The sequence below is a fragment of the Caloenas nicobarica genome, chromosome Z, assembly GCF_036013445.1.
Source record: "Caloenas nicobarica isolate bCalNic1 chromosome Z, bCalNic1.hap1, whole genome shotgun sequence".
Lineage (NCBI taxonomy): Eukaryota > Metazoa > Chordata > Aves > Columbiformes > Columbidae > Caloenas > Caloenas nicobarica.
The window spans coordinates 106,003,685-106,023,362 of NC_088284.1; the positions used below are offsets into that span (position 1 = coordinate 106,003,685).

At 40.2% G+C, this 19,678-nt stretch overlaps 1 protein-coding gene across 4 annotated transcripts in view; it reads left to right on the plus strand.

The window, feature by feature from the left end:
- FGGY (FGGY carbohydrate kinase domain containing) overlaps positions 1-19,678 on the plus strand; it is a 308,149-nt gene that overhangs the window by 174,367 nt on the left and 114,104 nt on the right. For 3 of the 4 annotated variants that reach the window (XM_065657199.1, XM_065657198.1, XM_065657200.1), the window contains 3 exons: positions 11,961-12,170; positions 13,816-13,927; positions 15,701-15,852. In XM_065657199.1, coding sequence (XP_065513271.1) covers positions 11,973-12,170; positions 13,816-13,927; positions 15,701-15,852 — 462 coding nt within the window. In that variant the 5' untranslated portion in view covers positions 11,961-11,972. Of the gene's footprint in view, positions 1-9,680; positions 9,731-11,960; positions 12,171-13,815; positions 13,928-15,700; positions 15,853-19,678 lie in introns of those variants that run through there. The other variant, XM_065657201.1, reaches the window with a different exon arrangement.

Below are 19,678 nucleotides of genomic sequence, written 5' to 3' on the forward strand. Positions count from 1 at the left end.
TTTTTTTTTAATTAAAAGCCCTGTGGTGTCTGTGTGTAACACCCCCCCTCCGGCTTTTTCCCCAGGGACCCCCCGCCCCGCTGCTGCGCCCCCGGGCCGCATGTGGCTTGTCCAGGCCGTGCGTTGGCTGTGCCATGAAATCGCTCTGAGTCGCTGTCAGAGCTTGGTTTTTGTGTAGCTGGTGGGGCATTATAGGATTTACATTCTCATCTCCCCGCTTGGCTTTCCCAAGGTTGCTTTTACTGATGTTTCTCAACAGCACAGCCTATATATAACGCCTGAATTTAATGAGAACGGGTCTGCCCTTTTTCACAGGCCCCTGGCATAGACAGGCCCCGCACGGGGGGGTGCGCGGTGCCTGGGGAGGCACTGGAGGTTTTGCAGGGCTGGGGCGGGCACATGGCGGCCTCCCGGTGCCTCCTCCTGCGGACCGTGGTGTAGGAGTCACCATCTTTCCTCCTGCCTTCCCCTCAGCTTTAAATGGCAGCGCTCAGGTGACCTGATGTAGGCAGAAGGGACACGTACATCACATACTTGCTTAATCCTCCAAATCCCTGGGAGGTTTCCATAAATGTGTTTCTTGCCCTTACTCAAGTTGGTGGTTTCCAGCCTTGTATCTCTGGCACTGGTGTCCTCTCGCCGCCTCCTCTTGCTCTCGCTGTCCTCTCGCAGCTCCGCTTTCTCACACCTTTGTAGCACTGTCTCCTCTGTGTGGCAGTTGCTCCTGCGTTCTCATAAAGCTTATGGACTGGCATGCAGCCCACCCCAATAACCTGGTGGAGTTTACTTGTGCTCGGCTCCAGACGCCCCCGGAATGGCTGTGTTCCTCGCTAGGGATGTGCTCGGCACCCCTTAGGAGCTGGTGACCTGGCAGATTCTTTCTCATTTGAGGTGCCTGGGATTTGTTAGCTAGTTTAATAAATTTAGCATCAGTGCTTCTTCTCTGGAGAACACTTAAGAAATAAATGCCAGGGAAGGAAAAGGCAGGGTTCTCTCCTCTCTGAGGTTCTTAGAAAGTAATAGACACGTTGCTGTGAAGGTGGTCTCGTTTTTCATCATGTATTCCCTCATCCTTGAAGACCATTTGTTTAATTTATTGAAATTAACTTTTTTTTTCCCTAAATGTACTTAAATATAGTACAAAAAACATTGAAATTTTAAAGTGTCTTTAAATGTTAATGCTCCCCTTTCCTTCAGGAATATGTACTGGTATATGGTAACAAAAAATAAAGCAGCTTGCCTTTTTTTTTTTTTTTTTTCTTTTTTTCCTAGGAAGGGTGACTGAGATAGGAGGATGAAAGAGGAAAACAGGGAATTGGATTCTTGTGGGTACAGCTGTTCCCAGCTGTAAGAATCAGGGCAGAAATAAATTTATAGTGTCAGGAGAGACTAAATAAACTAGTGCTATGCTGTGAAGTTTTTATGTGTATTCTTAGCCACTTTTGTTACACTGTCCTGTGTTTCTAACAGTCCTCAGCTAAGTTATAATTTTAAAATGTTGGTTCTTTTGAAAATAATCAATCTCTTCCCAAATAAGGGCTCTTATCTGTTTTGTTTCTTGTACTTCCTCAGTGAGTCTGTTTTCTCTCTTTCCATGAGCCATTCTTCCTTTAAGTGTTCTTTTGATTCTGTTAGAGGTTGATCTGTTTCCTGAGTAGTAGTCGATTTACAGGAGAGGATCAGAATAGCTCCCCTGTGTGTTCCTGTTTTGTATCTTGGGCTTTTCTAATGACGCGTGCTTAAATTTTTCCCTGGTACCTGCCACTGGAACATCAAAGAGCCTGGTGTGCAAAATCGACAGTAGTGGCATGGCCTTGGTAGAAAGGTGTTTCTAAGCTTCATTTTCAAAGGAAAATCTCTGTTCAGCGTTTTCTGGGTTTTTTTGCTCTTGTTAATAACTTCTGGTTGGTGTCTTGAGCTGCCTTCAGTGTCCCCTCTGCATTTCCACATGTGAAAGGGAAAGTACTCAGACTGTTCATAAAATAATGTTGGAAAATTTGTGACCTTCAGCTGTTTGAGGCAAGCAAACTTACAAGCTCTTGATTTCTGAGATGTTTTGAGAACATCACTGAAGGGAATTTACAGAGAGGTGTTGGCCTGGTACCCTTTCAGGCTTGTTTGTCTTTGTGGGAGTTTGAAATTATGAGACTGGGAGGGTCATTAGGAAGACAGATTTTGCATCGACAAAACCAAAACAAATAAACAAACCCTCCCCAGCTGTGTATGTAAGGAGAAGGAACTCACTGGCTTCAGAAGCGATTCTTCTTTCACGTTACATATGTATGGCCTATCTAGATATCTGATTTTTGTGCAGAATTTATGGTGTTTTTTTTTTAACTGAAGCTAATGTGCAGCCTCCCTTCCTCTTAAATAGTTGTGACAGGAACTTTGGGTCTAGTGTTTTTGGAATTGCAGCCCAAATAAATGTTTAATTTTAAAATGACAGATAACTTAGGGCTGTCATTCTTCTCATGCTGTTACTATGCAAGAGTGAACAAATACTGTACAGTAAACTGTGGATCTGGCTTATAGACACATGTTTGCTTCTGGGCTGAGCATCTTGAAAGATGTGTTTTACAGCATGTCTTTAAAAATTGATTTCGCTGTTGCATTTACTAGTGGCCTAAGTGTTCCAGTATCTGCCAGGAGTAATTATAGACAGTTGGTTCAGATGATGCTTAAATGTGTAAGCCTTGATGGGAAATGCAGTGGATTTTGGCCAGAATGCTAATTTTGATGTTCTTTCATTTCATAAAACTGTGAACTCAGAAAAAATTATTTTTATACTGATCTACTGATACGTAATCACATAGCAGGGCCAAATTCAACCTTGATGCAGCACTAGAATCTTACAGATATGATTAGAGTATCAGCACTAACCTAAAGTGGGTAATTTGGTATCCACAGTAGTATAATGACTTTATTTACCTCAGATTCCAGGTACCCGGTGCTGAAGCTCATGGAGCAAACTGGCCTTGGCACCAGGAATGCAGTTTGAAGCTTGGGTGTATATGGTTACATGAATTGTAATTGTGCCTTTTGAATTGCATTCTACTCCAAGTTATATTTTATAACTTTAACAGATATCTTGTAAATTAACATTATTATGCTAGGGATGTGTTTACTGTATGGTTGTGTGTGTGTTTTGGTGTGTTGTTTTTTGTTGTTGGTGGGGTTTTTTTGTTTTGTTTTTAATTATTATTTCTCCATTTCCATTATAGCAGAGAATGAAAAAAATGTAAAAGTCACAGTACAGGAATCTTCCTATCTTTTAAAGGCAATGAACAGAGATTATTCTTTCCAGCATGGGGTACATTAAAGTGATAGAGATACAGGAATAAGAAGGATCTTCCTTAGCATTAGATTAATAAACTGATGGATCCAACCACTTGGATCCATCAGTCATTTTGGAGCCTGTTGCCTCCTTTCAACTAGTCATGAAGTTGTTACAGCTAGAATTTATGTAATAGTCAGATGGCATTTTTTCCCCCTCACAGTCAATGTAAACAAGATAGTGTCTTCTTTCAGAGCTTCACGCATTCTGCAATGTCATTTGGGACATGTCTGTCTGCCAGATCATTAGCACAGCCTTTAGGGATGCACGCAGCTGCAGTGTCAGAGGAGGGAATGGATCTAAATAGGTTGGTGTCCATGAATTGTATCGATTGCTGTTTTCAGGCTGTGGAGAAGAAAGGGTGCTGCTGTTCCTTAGGCTCTCCTGCGTGAGAATTGTGTCTTGGCATAAACTGATCAGCATTTCCTCTGTTTGACAAATTGTAGGTTATGCAAGCATTCAAAATCCTGCAGGCGTGTGAGTGCACCTGTGATATTCACAAGCGTCAAGAGTTTAATCCTGAACTACTAATGTGGCTGGGAGTTTTGCCACTGACAGGATCAGACCCAGCTTTGGAAGTGATGGCCGAGTCCAAGCAGGGCCAGGAGAGCCCCGGAGGGAATTGAGCTGTTGGGTTTCCCCAGTAGCATGTGTCTTCTCATTTCATGTGTTCTTGTAGCTCTATGCTCAGCCTTCCTTTTTCCTGAGAACTCCCCTCTGCAGCTGTTTCCTGCTGTTCCTGGTGTTACAGAAGCAATGAAGCAGAGAGCGAGCGAGCTAAACTTGTTTCTTTTGTGCACTATAGTTACAGGCTGGTGAATAAATGAGGCAGCCCAGTTTACCACTGTCATGTTGATAACCTAGTGATATTGCTGCTCTGTCTCTGGTCTCAGAGTCTTGGCCCGGGAAGCCTGGCCACTCTGTGAGGCACACTGCGGCATTGGTCTGGCACCTGTGCAATGCAGAGCCTATCGGGGCATGCAGCAACTGCGTGGGTGCCTTGATCTTCCTTCCAAAGAAAACCAGGATGAGCAGTAGCCTTAAGTCTTCTCCAGGCGTATAGTCGGGAGGAGCTCCCAGATTCCTCTGTTTAGACACGCTTTGAGGGCCAGTGTTTTGGGAACTGCCTGCAGTTTGAAATCTCTGGCATTCCATAGCAGGACATCTCTGTTCCCGTCGGTCGTCACCAACATTTTGTTTTTCTACTGCGAGGATCTCTGAGCAGTATCTCTACTTGCCCAAAGTGGTCTTGGGATCGTTTCTTGCTGCTTATTAGTACTTACTACTGCACTGTATTATGGTACTTATTATTGCCATATCTATGAACAGAGAGCAGAAAAATGTCTTTTGACTTACCTGGCCATGTTAATATTATGAGTTCGGCTCATCACCCATGGTCTGTAGGTAGCTGCAGTGAGCCTTTTGGGAAGGATTCAGAATGCAATGTAATGGCTGTATGGAGAAGGTAAAAATGGAGCAATTGCTAAGTGTCTCCTCTAGCTCAGGAACTGAGGCACATCAAACAAAACTAGCAAGTGGCATGCTCAGAACAAATGAAAGTACTTTTTCTTGCATTGTTTACACAGAACTTTGTAACTTGTTACCGCTGTAGTTTGCAGTTGCAAAAGTTTCCCTGGATTCGAAAAGACCACAAACAAATTCGTAGAGGAAAAAACCTTCAAGGTCTGCTAATCCTAAAGATAAAATTTCTGGCTCAGGAAATGCCTCTACTACAGATAGCAGGAGGAAGAAGGTGTCCTGGGGAAGTATCACTGGATGAAAAGGGCAGGCATATGCTTTTCTTATGGCTTCTGCTCTTTGTGGCACGACACTGTGCTAATTGGACCTTTCATCTAACCCAGTGCAGCCGTGCTCTTTAATCAAGGTCCAGAATGCCGTTGTTCTTATTTGATCAATGGTACTGTGGGCTGTATCTGTCAGTACCAGTTCAGGAGAGGAACTGGAAGGCAAGCTTCGTTTTTCTGTTTTAGTAAAAATCTTTTAGAGCAGATTATAAAGGAAAACAACTCTGTCGTACATTTAAGAGCTTGATATTTGTTGACACTGGTCATGCTGACATCTTTCTGCTGTTCGTGAGTGAGATATCTGTGTAGGCAGTAAAGGCTGAAAAAAATAAATTTTGGATCTTATTTCTTAGAATAATTTGCTTAGTCATTTTCATTTCTCTGCTAATTAGTTACACAAGGATAAACTGGAATGTGTCTTGCTTTATATCAGAGCAGGTGGAATTACTTTGGCCTGAAGGTATTTAAAATACAAAAAATAGAATTAAAGGGCAGAAGGCAGCAATGAAGTAATGGCTTTGCCTTGGACACTGAGAAAGGGAAAAAAAAAAAAAGCTATGGAGAGACATTACAGAAGATTAGTACACAGTGAATTATTTATAGAGAGAAACTGAGATACTATAAAGTAGTAGAATATCTTCAGTCCTGTGGTGGCATTTATTGAAACTATGTTAAAATGTTGGGGAGGTTTTGGTGGAACAATATAGGTATTATGGGACTGAGACCTGGGGTCTGATTCTGTTATACTACTAAAATGAGGTCTCTTCCACTATTTGCAGCTGCTTTTCCTTGTTCTAAGATGCAAAGAAGCTCCACAGAATTTACCAGAGAATGGATGAAATTATCATGAAGTCTTTGGTGTTGACTGAAGAAGCCTACTTTCTTGAGCTTGGTTTTTATTTATTCCAATTTTGTTGTTGTTAACATAGTCCTCACATTCCTAAGACAGACATCTCCTGCATGTACGTGTTTCTGTTTTGGGAGGGGAAAAGGAGAGATGAGGTGTGCTTTTGTTCCTTGTTTTTGTTTTGTTTGCTGTTGGGTAGCTGAAAAGTAAATGCTTGTTGATAGTTATAGCATAGTCCCTTGGGTACTTAAGGGTATTATTCTATATTAGTGCTGCCCTTCAACGCAGCGTTAGAATTCCCCATCTGCTCACACTCTCCCACACACACATGTGCCGCCTTTGTCTCTTCACATCCAAACAGGAATTAAAGATCCTGGAAGAGGAAAGGGAGTTCACTGTCTTCAAGAAGAGATTTACCGTTCTACCACCACCAGTTTTGTTAGTTTTCTGTAGTATTGGAAAGCCAGCAAAGTGATGAATTTCCAGTATGATGTCAAAAATGCTTATTTTGTTTTAACTACTTTCTACAGTTGAAAAACAGCTTTTATTTAGCATATTTAGATCTTTCCACACTAAGATTGTGAAGCCTAATTTGAGCCTGTTAATCTTTTTCCCAGTAATCCATAGCAAAGCACAGCTGCGCTACTAAAAACATGCTGTTTATCCATGATCTCTGGTCTGTGCAGCCTGCAATGTTCCAAAGATCAAAGGTTAAAACAGATATGCCAATCCTTCATAATTCCTTGTATTTAAAGCACACGATACCACAAATTCTATACTTGCTGCTGATAAATACTTCTGCTGAGCTTCATCCTGGGTGCATGTGATTGTGCAGCCTTCCTGTACTGTGTCTTTAACGGAAAGGTATGTCTGGGCGATTTGATAAGCATGAAGTAAGGTAGGACTAGTTAGTTGTAATGAAACAATCGTCTGGTTACTTAGTCATTCCTTTTAAATTGAAGTAAACAATGTACAGGATTTTCTTTTTTAAAGAAATATTTTTGCAAATGACAGTTTCACCCCTCCTTTTTTTTCATTGCTTATGTGGGAAAACTAGCACATTTGTTTAAGGATAAACTGGGAAGTCTGTGGTTTCCAGCACACACATTTTGAAGAATATTTATACAGACTATTATTTAATGGGCCGTATAAATATTTATCATATGCTGCAGCTCTTTGATCATAAATGCTTGTTTGAAAACCCATTCTGTCCCTGCTGAGATTTGCAAAGAAAGAGGCCATTGCTGTTTTAGTGCTTGGAGGGAATTTTGGCTTCTTGTCCTGTCTTAGCAGTTGTAGTCAAGGAGGAACACAGTCAAGCTGGAGATGTCTTTTAGAAATTTTTTTTTTTCTCTCTTCCTCTCTTTCTGTTTGCAAATTCAAATAATAAGTTGTAAAAATGAGGCCTCAATGCTGCAATGAAAAGGTAAAGCTGTATTGAAGTTTTGGAGGCCTTTTTCTTGGCTGCAAGAAGCCGAGTTTCCTGAGTTAGATACTTCAGGCGTGTAGAATGCTGTGGTATTACCACCACTGCTTTCCACCACTTGGGAAGTCCATAAACATGCATCATCCATGCATCAAATATTTCTGTGTTTTGTTAGGAGTATTGTACTCGAGGAATTGACCTGTCTGACTGGACCTTTAGGACTTCTTATTTCAACCGTTTTTCTGGTTTGCTGTTTTCTCATGATTGTATTGACTGCAGAAGCTGTATGCTAAGAATCCAGTAGATAAAAAAATCCAAACCAAAGTTTCATTTGCACAATAAAGTTTTCTTTGCACATGGCAATGAAGGTTGGAGTGCAGACTCCAAAGCAAGAAGTTTGTGCTGGGACCTTCTTCTACCTTTGAACTCCATTGAAGAGTTTCTTCATTTCTCATTTGGAGCTTCCTCTTGTACCAAAGGAATCTTCTGTAAACAAAGCTGAATGACAACATTCCTCTTTAAATTGTTATTAAAGTACTTTGGCTAAATATTTTCCACCAGCCTCACTGCTGAGTTCTTAGGCTCTCAAGAAATATGTTTAAGCACAGTCCCTAACTGATGACCTAGAGATGACAGTGCTTTTTGTGGATCCAGCTGACAAGTAGGTGGCATACCAAGTGGTTGATATTCCAGAAAAACCCTTGGCATCAAATGATGTTTTTGCACGCAGATCAGATCCTATTGCAGAGATGCTATGCTTTGAACAGCCTCGGTAACTTAGTGCTTGCCATGCTTGAAAAAAGGATTAATATTTACTTTTAGCCTTCTTTTTGGTAAGACATTGAAGTATTCCTTTGTAGCTCTAGGTGAGCTTTACTCAGAGAGAAAACAGTTAAGATAGGTTTGTAGTTCTTGGTTTTCGACTCAGTCACTTAATTCTTTTTCATATCCACTGATTTACAGAAATAAGATAGTTGATATGCATATACTGATATGTACTTCTGGAGCAGTATAAACAGACTCTGCTTCCTGCGCAGTCACTCACACGTGCTCGTCCTGGTTGCTTAGTAAGGAAAAAAAGAAAGTAAACATTACATGAGCTGATTGGGTTTCAGGTTTCAAATGTTTGTGGGAAGAATCCAATGCAAAGCTATAATTTTAAGTGCTGAGTAGGAGGTACTATGAGCTTAATTCTCTAACATCTGTTAAGCTTGTTCTCTAAGTAGCAAAAACACATTAATGAGCTAAAATCAAGGCTGCCATACAAGGAAGAGGAATAAAAATGTAGAATAATGCTGTGTGTGTGAGAAGGAGGCAGAGGGTAAAATAATCCTTTTGCTGTTTGTATTCTGTGAAAAGTAAGAAAGATTTGCGTATGTTTAAAAAAAAAAATCTGTTTTGCAGTTTGTGGTTTGTTCTCTTCTTTTTATGAGTCAGCAGCTGAAGGCAGTGCCGAAGTAGGGGAAAAATGGAGAAATTAATAAGATAGTATCGGGAACAGTCTTATGCAATTTCTTTATAGTAACATTTCTTGCAAGTAGCTAGCAGCATCTGCAGCCAGCCTTTTAAGCTTTGAGGAGCTAGAGTGCAAAATTAAAAAGTGAACATCATCTGTTGAAAACAATGTCTTAAAACTGCTTTTACAGCCAAGGGCTAAGGGGAAGACGCAGAGCGCTCTAAGTATCCCCAGCTGACAGATGCAGTATTAATCACTGATAGCAGGAGATTTGTCCTCTCTGCGGCTGAGGCACTAGCTTTAGTTAGTCTGACCAGGTCATCGAGCCAGGGCCAAGAAAAGAAAGCAAGCTTTCTTGCCAATATTCCTAGGTGTTAGACTCATGGCACACCATTATTTTTAGCTGATTGCTCATCACTTGTACAGATGACCTTGCTTAACAAGATTAGTGTGTATTGCACCTAATCTACTGGGCAGAATTGGAATGCTGAAAGAGAGTAGGTAGTATTTCCATCAGTACTACAATATGCTCTGTAACTTTGAGTTTTTTCTAGTTTCTGATAAGCGAATGATCTGTACAACTTCCTCTCGTGACCCCACCATGGCGCATACAGAATGTGGTGTGATAACTGCTTTGTTTTGTATTGGGCTGCTTAGGAGCTTTAGTAAGGGACCAGGACTCCCTTGTGCTAATGCCGTCCAAATGAAGAACAACAAATTGGTCCCTGGCCCCCAGCAGCGGTAGTCTAAGCATGACATGGCAGATTGAGGCAAAATGATTGTATGGGACAGGTTGTGGTAACAGATCTCCACAGACCAGCCACATTTCCATGGACCATTTAAGGGGTCGGATGAGGGGCAGGTGGGTAGTTTTCTTTAGCCAAGATGTTGGCTTGTGCTGCTTTAAGTACAAATGAAACTGTCTTGATTTAGCTCTTACACTGCTCAATTATTTTCTGGGATGATGCTTGGAGTTTTCTGATATAGGGGACTGACTTTTTCCCCCTTTTTTTCTTTTTTTATTTTACCTGCTACCTCTAACTCTCAGTGATAATAGATTTGTAGAAGCCATCAACAGCAGTGGTTACAAGCCAACCATACATGTGAACAGCCATTTACATAGTGCTAACACTGTGTTCAGACTGCCACCCAAGGATGGATCTTGACCTGTACTCAAGATCACAGAATCACAGGATAAGATCTAAATGTTCATAGAATCATAGAATGTCCTCAGTTGGAAGGGACCCACAAGGATCATCGAGTCCATCTCCTGTCCCGGCATGTGACAGCCCCACAGTTCATACCATGCGTCTGAGGGCATTGTCCAGTCTCTTCTTGAATATTGACAGGCTTGTCATGAAATAAGATGTTTCATGGGGAAAAAAAGGCTTAGCTTTATGTCTTGTAAAAATAAAACAAGTAAAAAACATTGCTTCCAAAACTGAGCACAATTTACATGGTTGAATGATCAGCTGTTATTTTCTAAAGGTAGACAGAGGACATCCTCTGTTTTCTATTCCACTGCTTTTTCTATCTGTCTTTTGGTATACTTTGCCACTAAACTCTGGTTATTTTATTTTTTAGAAAAGGATTAATTTGAAATGTGAATAATCCTATTGTTCTACTAGGCAATAGTTTCTGAATATTTCCCCTTTTGCCCAGGTCCCTCCTTCTAAATAACCTGTCTTCCATATGCAGAAGTTATCCAAGTGACTTCTTTGGGAGAGATGGACTGTTTTTAACTAGAGCCATTTTGGTGCTCTGTAAATAATGTGTATTCATCAAATTATAATTGATCTGTCCCTATTCTGGAAATCAGAAGCTATGTGTCAGCTGAGTTGTGTGTTTCTGAGGCCTAATAGGTTCATACAAGCAGAAAACTTCGTACTTGTCTGATGTTTCAAATACTTTGTATCAGCTCTTTCTTAGCATTCTCCCACGTTGATTAAAATGTAGATGTTGACTATTAATTAAGGACAAACTGAGAAATTAAGTATGGTGCATTTGTCACCATATTAAATGTCAAATAGTTAAATGTATGAAGTAAGCAACTCATTGTGAATAATTAAATCAATTAACCTCACTTTGTTCTTGTAGGTGGTCAGAGAGTAGGCAGAGATTTCCTGCGATGCTCTCTTAACTCAGCACATTTTCAGCAAATTATTTTCTGAATCTTTAAAATTGTATGGAGTGATTGTGGATAGCTCTTAAAAACCAAAGAGTTTTTGGTGGTTTTTGTTTGGTTGGTTTTGTTTGTTTGTTTTTCTATTGCTTTGGAGGGCTCAAGATTGGGTAATGTTTATCAGATTGCCACTTAGTTATATTAATTATCAGCATCACACCACTATTTTTTTGGAGGGGAAACTGTTTTCAGATTCTGCAGAAATTCAGCCTGACTTGCTGTCTCAATCAGCAGTAACATCCCATTCACTATCTGGTTGGCTCTATGGGAGGGAGCAGGTCTTGGCTCCTCGTTCATCTTCCGTGCAGGTTCAGCGGAGCCAGGCACACCACCCCTTCCCCACTTCTGGAGTGTGAGTTGTTTGCATTGAGGCAATGCCGTATTTGTGGTGGTTCTTGCTGTCTTGTCCAGAGGTGGATCCAACTTAGCAGGCATCAGCAGCTTCCCAGTCTACCAGAATTCAGGAAAACTTAAGAGTCTCTGGATTGAAATTTCCCTTCTGTGTAAAGCACCAGCTCCCGATTTCTGCTGCTTTTGGAACCGTACTCTTTCCTTCCCTACCGATCTCCTTCCCTCTTTTTCCCGTTATGTAGGCACGCTACTGTATGACCACAGCTCAGTTCCCCGATTGCATGAGTGCATGCATGATCTTACATACCAATTTAAAATCTGCTTTTCAGGAGCTTCTGTGCCATGCAACTTATATACAAACATTTGAAGAAAGAAAGTACAACTATTGCAAGACTTGGAAACTCTAATTAATTAAAAAATACCAAGTGAAGACTTGCTGCAAAGAAGAGTTATCAAGCAAAGTGCCTGCACAGCATTTCTCCTGTCCTGTTCAGCACAGCTTTCTATCATCAGGCATTTTATCTGTTTTTAACCCCTTTTTTTGTATTTCCCCAAACAGATTTTATTAAAAATGCACAGTGAGAAGGCTCCAGTAAAATACTATGTTGGAATTGATGTTGGGTCAGCAAGTGTTCGCGCAGCTTTGGTGGATGAGTTTGGGACTGTAGTGGCACATGCAGATCAGCCAATCCAAATTTGGGAGCCCCAACCAGACCACTACGAGCAATCCTCTGCAGACATATGGGCTGCTTGTTGCTCAGTCACAAAGGTATGCAAAGGAAAGTAAGATACGTGTTTAGGTTGTTGTTGAAGATTTGAGAGTTTAAGGCCTTCCAGTCACTGGTCTTTAACATCCAATTCTGTGCATTCTATATTAATGTTTAACCTGTAACCATCCTTGTGCATTAAAGGTGCCTTTAGGATATGGCTGCACTGGAGAAATTGTAGAGAAATTGTGAACTAGTTTGTGGATGGTGCCTAATAGTGTCTGTGACCTGTGATCCTCATTATAAGGGGATCCATTATTCTAAGACCAAGATAAATTGTATACATTTGTGGATAGTATCAGGAATAAAACCAGATTGTAATAGACCTTACTATAAGGGAAAATTGTACCCTCTGATCCAAGGATCTGCCTGTACATGCTGGTGGTAAAAGTAAATTAGTGACCTTGCTTGCCAATGCACATTTGGGCCATTTCATCCTTAATAAAGCCCCAACCTGCTCCATGTTCTAAGGTTGGCTTTTTAAATATTCATGGTATGCTTGGTAATTTGCAGATGGACAGTTCACCCATTCTCTTGTTATTGATCAGCCTTTTCAAACATTAATGAGCTTGGCTCTGCAGAAATGCCCTGAGATGAAGGAGATGAGGTGAAGGGGGAGGAAGAAAAATAAGGGAGTGACAGGAGTGATAAGGAAAACCAGCTTGATGTTAAAGCAGAGCAAGTCTTTTATTCTGCTGATTTGATTTTTCTCTTTGTGAATTTCTTTGTTCTTGCTCTGGACCTCTGTAAATACAATTTCTATATGTAAGCAATAAAATATGGTCTTTGAAACTATAGGTTTACAGAGCCAGTAGGAGACTGGCACTTTAGCTAAAGTCTAGTGAAAGTCTTTCGTTATAGTACTAATTAAAACAATGATATTTTATTGTAGCTGAGAAGTGGCAATTTATTACTGCGTTACATTTTAGGTGTCTTGGAGCCTCACTTGATTTTTAATACATGTGGGTGTTGTGGGTTTTTTTTCCAGTGCTGCTGGAAGCCATGAACTTCAGGCCTTTTGGGTGGTGATTTTTGTTGTTGTCGTTATTTTAATATCTTCTAAGAAGTGTCCTATCCAAACTCTTGGTAGCAGAGTTTTTGAAAAGATTTGCATTGCAGAGTTATTATCACTGCTATGGGCTTTGACCTTGGGACTGTTCACTATTGCAAGACAAAAAGCTGTGGCACAATATTACCAAAGCAATTCTAGAAGGTCAAGCTTCCACAGGTGGAAACCGAGTGAAGTGACATGGACACACTTGGCCCTAATCCTATGTCCATGTTTCACATGCAGCTCAACTATGAGTTTTCAGAAAAGAGAGAAAATTAACATTACTAGTTTTCTACTGCCTTTATTTTCTGATGTTTTTGTGCTTCCTGCTTTCATCTGGGACTGTGGCTAGTAAGGTTAAAAAGCTATTAAAGAACTTTTCATGGACCTTTGAATTCAGCTTTGAAAAACAAAGAGGTTTTGGTAATTTGGCATATTTTTAATTAGAGGTGTTAAAGAATACTGAATCTCAAAAATTTGGGAGTTTGAACTTGCATTTCTAACTTGTAACTCCTTCTCTGTACTCATTAGTTCACATGGTACCTGCATATATATGGATATATTTTTATATTCATGTGTGTTTTGTATACTTGCAGAAAGTTGTCTGTGGAGTAGATGCCAGCTGGATTCGAGGGGTTGGTTTTGATGCTACGTGTTCCCTTGTTGTTGTGGATAAACAGTTCCAACCTTTGGCGGTCAACTGTGAAGGTAGGACTCCAGCACAAAAATTGGCGTTACTGTACATGTTTTGTCACCGATGTGAGTGAACGTACAATTTCATCTAAATGTCAAGTTATGGGGTTGAGTCTTGGGGAGGGAGATCATAGAAAATCTTTTTTACAAGAATGGGGGTTTTTTTCTGATTTTACTATTTTAGTTCTGCCGCAAAATTAAATTACTTACCTTTTGGCTAAATGTTTGGCATCCTAAGATCAAAGTCATTCACCCTGGCTCGGAGAGACTCCTACTTAGAGAAACATAGGCTCATTTTTTTTTGTGCATGTTTTCTCCTCCTTCAGATTTTCCTAATCGTGACTTTCATAGTGTGTATAAATACCCATCCACATTAGCTGAAGGAATCCTAAAAATGTAGTGTTAGTATGGTTTAACTGCTTACTCTGTCCTGGAGCTGCAGGCAAGAGGTTCAGCTTGTGTATTTTCTTACACTGGTGTCCTGTCTTTGTCTAGGACAATGCTAAACTTCAGAAAAAGTTTGAGACCTTTTTATAAAAAACTTCTTTTTATTAGTTTTTAAGTACATGATTCAGAAGACTGAAGAAAAGTCTGTGATGCACTTTTTTTTTTTTTCCCCAGTGAATCCTATTTAAGATTAGGTGTGTACTAAATCAGTACTTACAGAACCATAATCACAATTCTGTTGATGTTCCCTTTCTGTTCTCAGATGTGTTTGTCATCTCCTCCTATCCTTCTCATAAGACCAGCTTTGCCCCCAAAATGTCCTTCACTAAATTTAGATGAGATTATTTATTTTTCAGTTTGAGAGTCTCTTACGATCTGTTGAATGCCTAATGATGTCTGGGGCTATTTTGGTCTGTTGAGTCAAATTCAGTTCTCATTTTTTTTATTCTCCAATATCCCCAAGAAGTTTGAGTTTATGCAGTGGTGTTAAATAAAAAGACAAGAATGCACTAAATACTGTCACACTGGTATGGGCATGCATTGGTGTGGTTTCAGGCAGTCTCAGCAGTTCTAAGTTGCCTTTCAATCCATGTTAGAAATAGTGGTGTGCCTCATACTTCTGCCTTGTCTTGGAATATGTTTTCAAGATGATGCATGAGTTGCTGTGGCATGAAGTTGAGTGTGCGGTGTACTTAGCAAGAGAGGAATCTGAAGTGTCATCTGGATTGCTGTTCCACCTGTCTAGCAGGTCCTCTGTAGGTTAATTTCATAAAATGTTCTTTACTACTTCTTCTCATGTGTTGTGCAGACTTGCCAAAGGCTTATTCCTTTTACATCGAAAATAAAAGCATTTCAGCAAATTACCCCTCTGAAACTGTATTTCTAAAAGGAAGTAGAGTAGTTGTCTTGTAACAACAGAAGAAGAAAGAGAATCCCTGTATCTAGCTAGGTGACTAGCTGAGTTATTTTCAATTTATAACATAATTGCTCAGATTTTGTCACATTTTTAATTCTTAGTCACCAAAATGCTTCTTTATATTTTTAATGAAATACTTTGTCAAGAATTTTGGGTTCTTTGAATGAAATATGGTCTAGAAGAGCATAGTGTTTCAAAGTTCTTGGGTGCTTACAAGCCTGATTTGTTTCAGTTGGCATTCTCAGTGCTCGGCATGTCTCAAAGTTGGCTCAGAGGGCTAGAAATTTATCTTTACGTATGCACCGTGGATTATTAAAGCAAATAGAACTTGAGTTTCCTATGTAGAAGTAAAAGTGTGAAGCGGGTTAAAGTCTAACTTAGAGTACTGAGGTGGGGTTAAACCAGGCTTTTTTTTTTTCCCCAAGGGCAAAACTACAGGAATGTTATTATGTGGATGGACCATCGTGCAGTCAGTCAAGTTGAGCGCATCAATGCAACGCAACACAGGGTCTTGAGCTACGTAGGGGGAGTGATGTCTGTGGAAATGCAGCCACCTAAATTGCTGTGGATAAAGGAAGTAAGTACATTGTTGTGGTTTGACCCCGACTGGCAACCAAGAACCTTACAGCTGCTTGCTCACTGCCCTCCTCAGTGGGATGGGGGAGATAATCGAAAAAATCATGGGTTGAGATAAAGACAGTTTAATAGGATAGCAAAGGAAGAGAGAATAATAATAACAATATACAAAACAGGTGATGCACAGTGCAATTGCTCACTGCCCATTGACTGATGCCCAGCCCATTCCTGAGCAGTGGTCACCCCTGGCCAGCTTTCCTCTGGTTTATATACTGACCATGATGTCATATGCTATGGAGTATCTCTTTGGGCAGTTGGGGTCAGCTGTCCTGGCTGGATCCCCTCCCAGGTTCTTGTGCACTCCTTGCCTTCTCGTTGGCAGGCCAGGATGAGAAGCTGAAAAGTCCTTGACTGCTCAGCACCAACTAAAACATCAGTGTGTTTCAACATTATTTTTATTCTAAATCCAAAACACAGCACCATACCAGCTGCTAGGAAGAAAATTAACTCTAGGACATACATCTAGCACTGTGGTGCATTTTTGGTAATGATTAAAGCCCTTTGTTAATTTCTGAGAATGAAATTTCTTAAACAAGTCTTCGCCTTGGTGTTGAAAGGCGTGTAAAGTAAAGCCAGCCTTAAGTTGTGATGAAAATGTTTTGAGGTTCTTTTTTTTTTCCCTCTCAATTATTTAGAAATATCTTTGATTATATTGCAATTTAGTGTTCACCGACTGAAACATTTCATATACATTTTTTATCTAATTTTAAGCTTAGGTAGTTGCAGGTAATGAATGAGTCCTCAAAGTATCCGAGGATTTAAATACAGAGGTGCATTTCTTGTTCCAAGTAGGGGTGTAGGTGCTACTTCTGGGGTGGATTGATAGCAATTTGAAAATAGCACCTCCTCAGCGTTGGGTATCCTGGCCAGAGGTACTGACTTTGAGACATTGCATCCAACAGTGAGGGGATGTGTGATGTCTTTGGCTGCTGATAGAGAAACTGTTCGGTGAGAGCTTCAATTTAGTTCTGTCCATCTGTAGAAAGTAAACCATCTGTAGAAGAAAGGTGCTCTCTTCATGATGTGGAACTCTACCTGTCTCTTGTGTTTAAATTTTGTGTCTTAGAGAGTGACATATGGCCTTATAATAATAATAACTGTCAGATAGAAGGAGAAATGCCTGCCACTTGAATTTTTTATAACCTCCTCCAACCTGGCTTTTACATTTGGTCTCGATGATTGCTGTCATTTTAGCAAAGCCCAAATGTAAATGACTTGCTGCCAGTTCCAAACAGCCAGAGTCTCCCGTCCTTAAAAACATGAAACATGATCTAGTAACAAGGTGCAGACTGAGGAAAGTCAAAGGAATTAACTGGTAGAAGTAGGTACTGGCAGATTAATGATAATAGACAATAATTAACGTAGTTTGTAGATGCTATACTGAAGTATGAATATCCATGTACTAGTTCTTTCCTTCTTGACCTGTGAGTATCATCTGTCAGTCACTTTATAAATAATAAAAAGTAGGCCTTAAAAACCTTAAGTGAATCCACTGTGTTTAAAACATTGCAAGGTCTGGAATATCAGTACCTGACTGATCAGCAAAGGCCAGATTATGGGATCTCCAAATGTGGTCACCCAGAAGTGTAAGTCTGTGCTGTGACCTCAAAGCCCTCTGGCATAACTGCTGTAGGATAAAGAGGAGAGCAAGTATTGCAGGCCTTGTTCCCTCCATGAGCAAATGGGTAGGAAATAGAATTCACCTTACCCTACATGCCAGCCAGCAGCAGAGATTACCTGGCAGAAGGGCATTACAGAACAGGGCTTGTTCATATGTCTCGTTTCAGCCCCTGACGTACCAGCTAAAGAGATTATTATCCTTAAGAGAGGGGTTTTTTTACCTCAGTATCTGTTTTCTGAGCTGCTCACGCGATAGTTCTGCATCCTGAGTGGAGTAGCAAAGACATCATGTTAAACCGCTTAAGCTCACCCTGCTTAACTCAGGCACCTTAGCAACAGCCACAGTAACACCTCAGCTAACTCATGAGAAGGAAAATAACATTTATTATGGAGTCGGTTGTAATCAGTTGAGATGTGGGTATGTAGTGTTAAACTTTTTAGCTTTGGAGAGGTATGCGATCGAATCTTTGCTCTCTGCTTCTGTACTTGTTGCGAAGTAGGAGGATGAAAGGAATTGTATGAAGAGTGACAGTTTATTTTCAGTGCCATTCACAGCAATGCACCTATGTATTACATGCCTTTTAGGGCTAGCAACAAAGGTTGTTAGCCTCTGACAGCTGAAATTCAGCCTCATGTAATGCAGATGTTCTCACTTTTTGCCAGGGAAGGCAAATTTTGCAATAACTTTGAATGTCAGGTTCTCCAAATGAAAGCTGAAACACCAGTTTGCACATACAGTGTTGTTCAGTGGAGTATCTTCAAGTGGTCTACAAATAATAAATTACTTGAGTCTCTTCAGATTCTTTGTTATTCGTATTTTATAGAAGAATAAACTACAACACAGGTATTAAAGGCATAGGTCTATTTGACAGTATTGCTAAGTGTCGAGTGATTAGGCTGTCACTTGAAGAAAGGAACTGAATTTCTGTTACTTGAAGAATTTTCATTTAGGGAATCAAAAGTATTACTAAAGAATATGACTTTGCAAATTTACTCTGAATTGTTTGGAACTGATGAAGAGAGAGGAGAAGTGGGGGAGGGCTAAGGTGACCTAACTCTGCTTTTTTATTCCCATCATCATTTTGTTATTAGGATTGAAGTAGAAAATGACCTCACTGACTGTGAGGAATGAGCTGACGTCATTATATGAGAAGTAGATGCTGGCCCTTATCTCTTGTGGCTTTCCTGTTACACTTGACTTGTATTTATTTGCAGAGGGATGTTGCAGTTTTTCTTCCAAGTCACAAGTTACTCTCATCCGCTTATTTTTAACTTTCTTTTCCATATAATGTTTTCGCTTGAGGTTTTATCTTCATCTCCTTACATCCCGTCTGTACATAGAATAGAGATTTAACCAGAGACTAGAGGCTTCAGAGCATAATCTGTTCTTCCATCGCTTCATCTCTATCCCATTTTGATTTTGAATTAAGAAACTAATCTATGAAGGTCATAGAAACTTATCTATGAAGGTCCTTTGAGATCTTTTGTTTGAATTGTATTGACTTATATTCAGTTTACTTTGATCACTGCCAAATCATTTTACCCCCTAGCGCCTTGTGGTTAGTTTACATGAAATTGATTGGGTGATCTTGATGTTTGTGATTGCAGGTAGGTGTTGAGATGACAAAGCCATCACTGCAAGTGGAGTTTGCATGTCAGGGACAGCTGTTTGCAGTAAATGATCAGCTGAATGCAACTACTGCATAGCGTAGGCACTCTTGTTAAACTGCACATCTGTGGGCCACTGAGGAGGAACATTGTATTTCTCTGCCTGTGAGGACCATGTGGTGGTAGAGAGAGTCCAGTGTTAGATCTGTAATGTAAAACAAAATTAGTATATGATTTAAAAAAAAAAGGCAACTCATTTCTTGTGGTGCTATAGCTCAGGGTGCCTCAGGGGTTTGAAAATACCTGCATGTGTCCTAAGACAGTGTCTGGGTGGTACAGACAGTGTGTTGCAGCAAAGAGTCTTCTCCACCTTCAGCTGTAGGCTTACCCTAAGAGGTTACTTTCCAAGCCTCTTCGCCCCACCCCAATTCCAACCTGAAGATGAATCTGATAATTCAGTTAATTTTTTACTGATTGACTCGAGTGCAACTGGTAGGTGCAGAATTGATCAGTTTGCAGCCTTGGCTTTGGCAAGAATA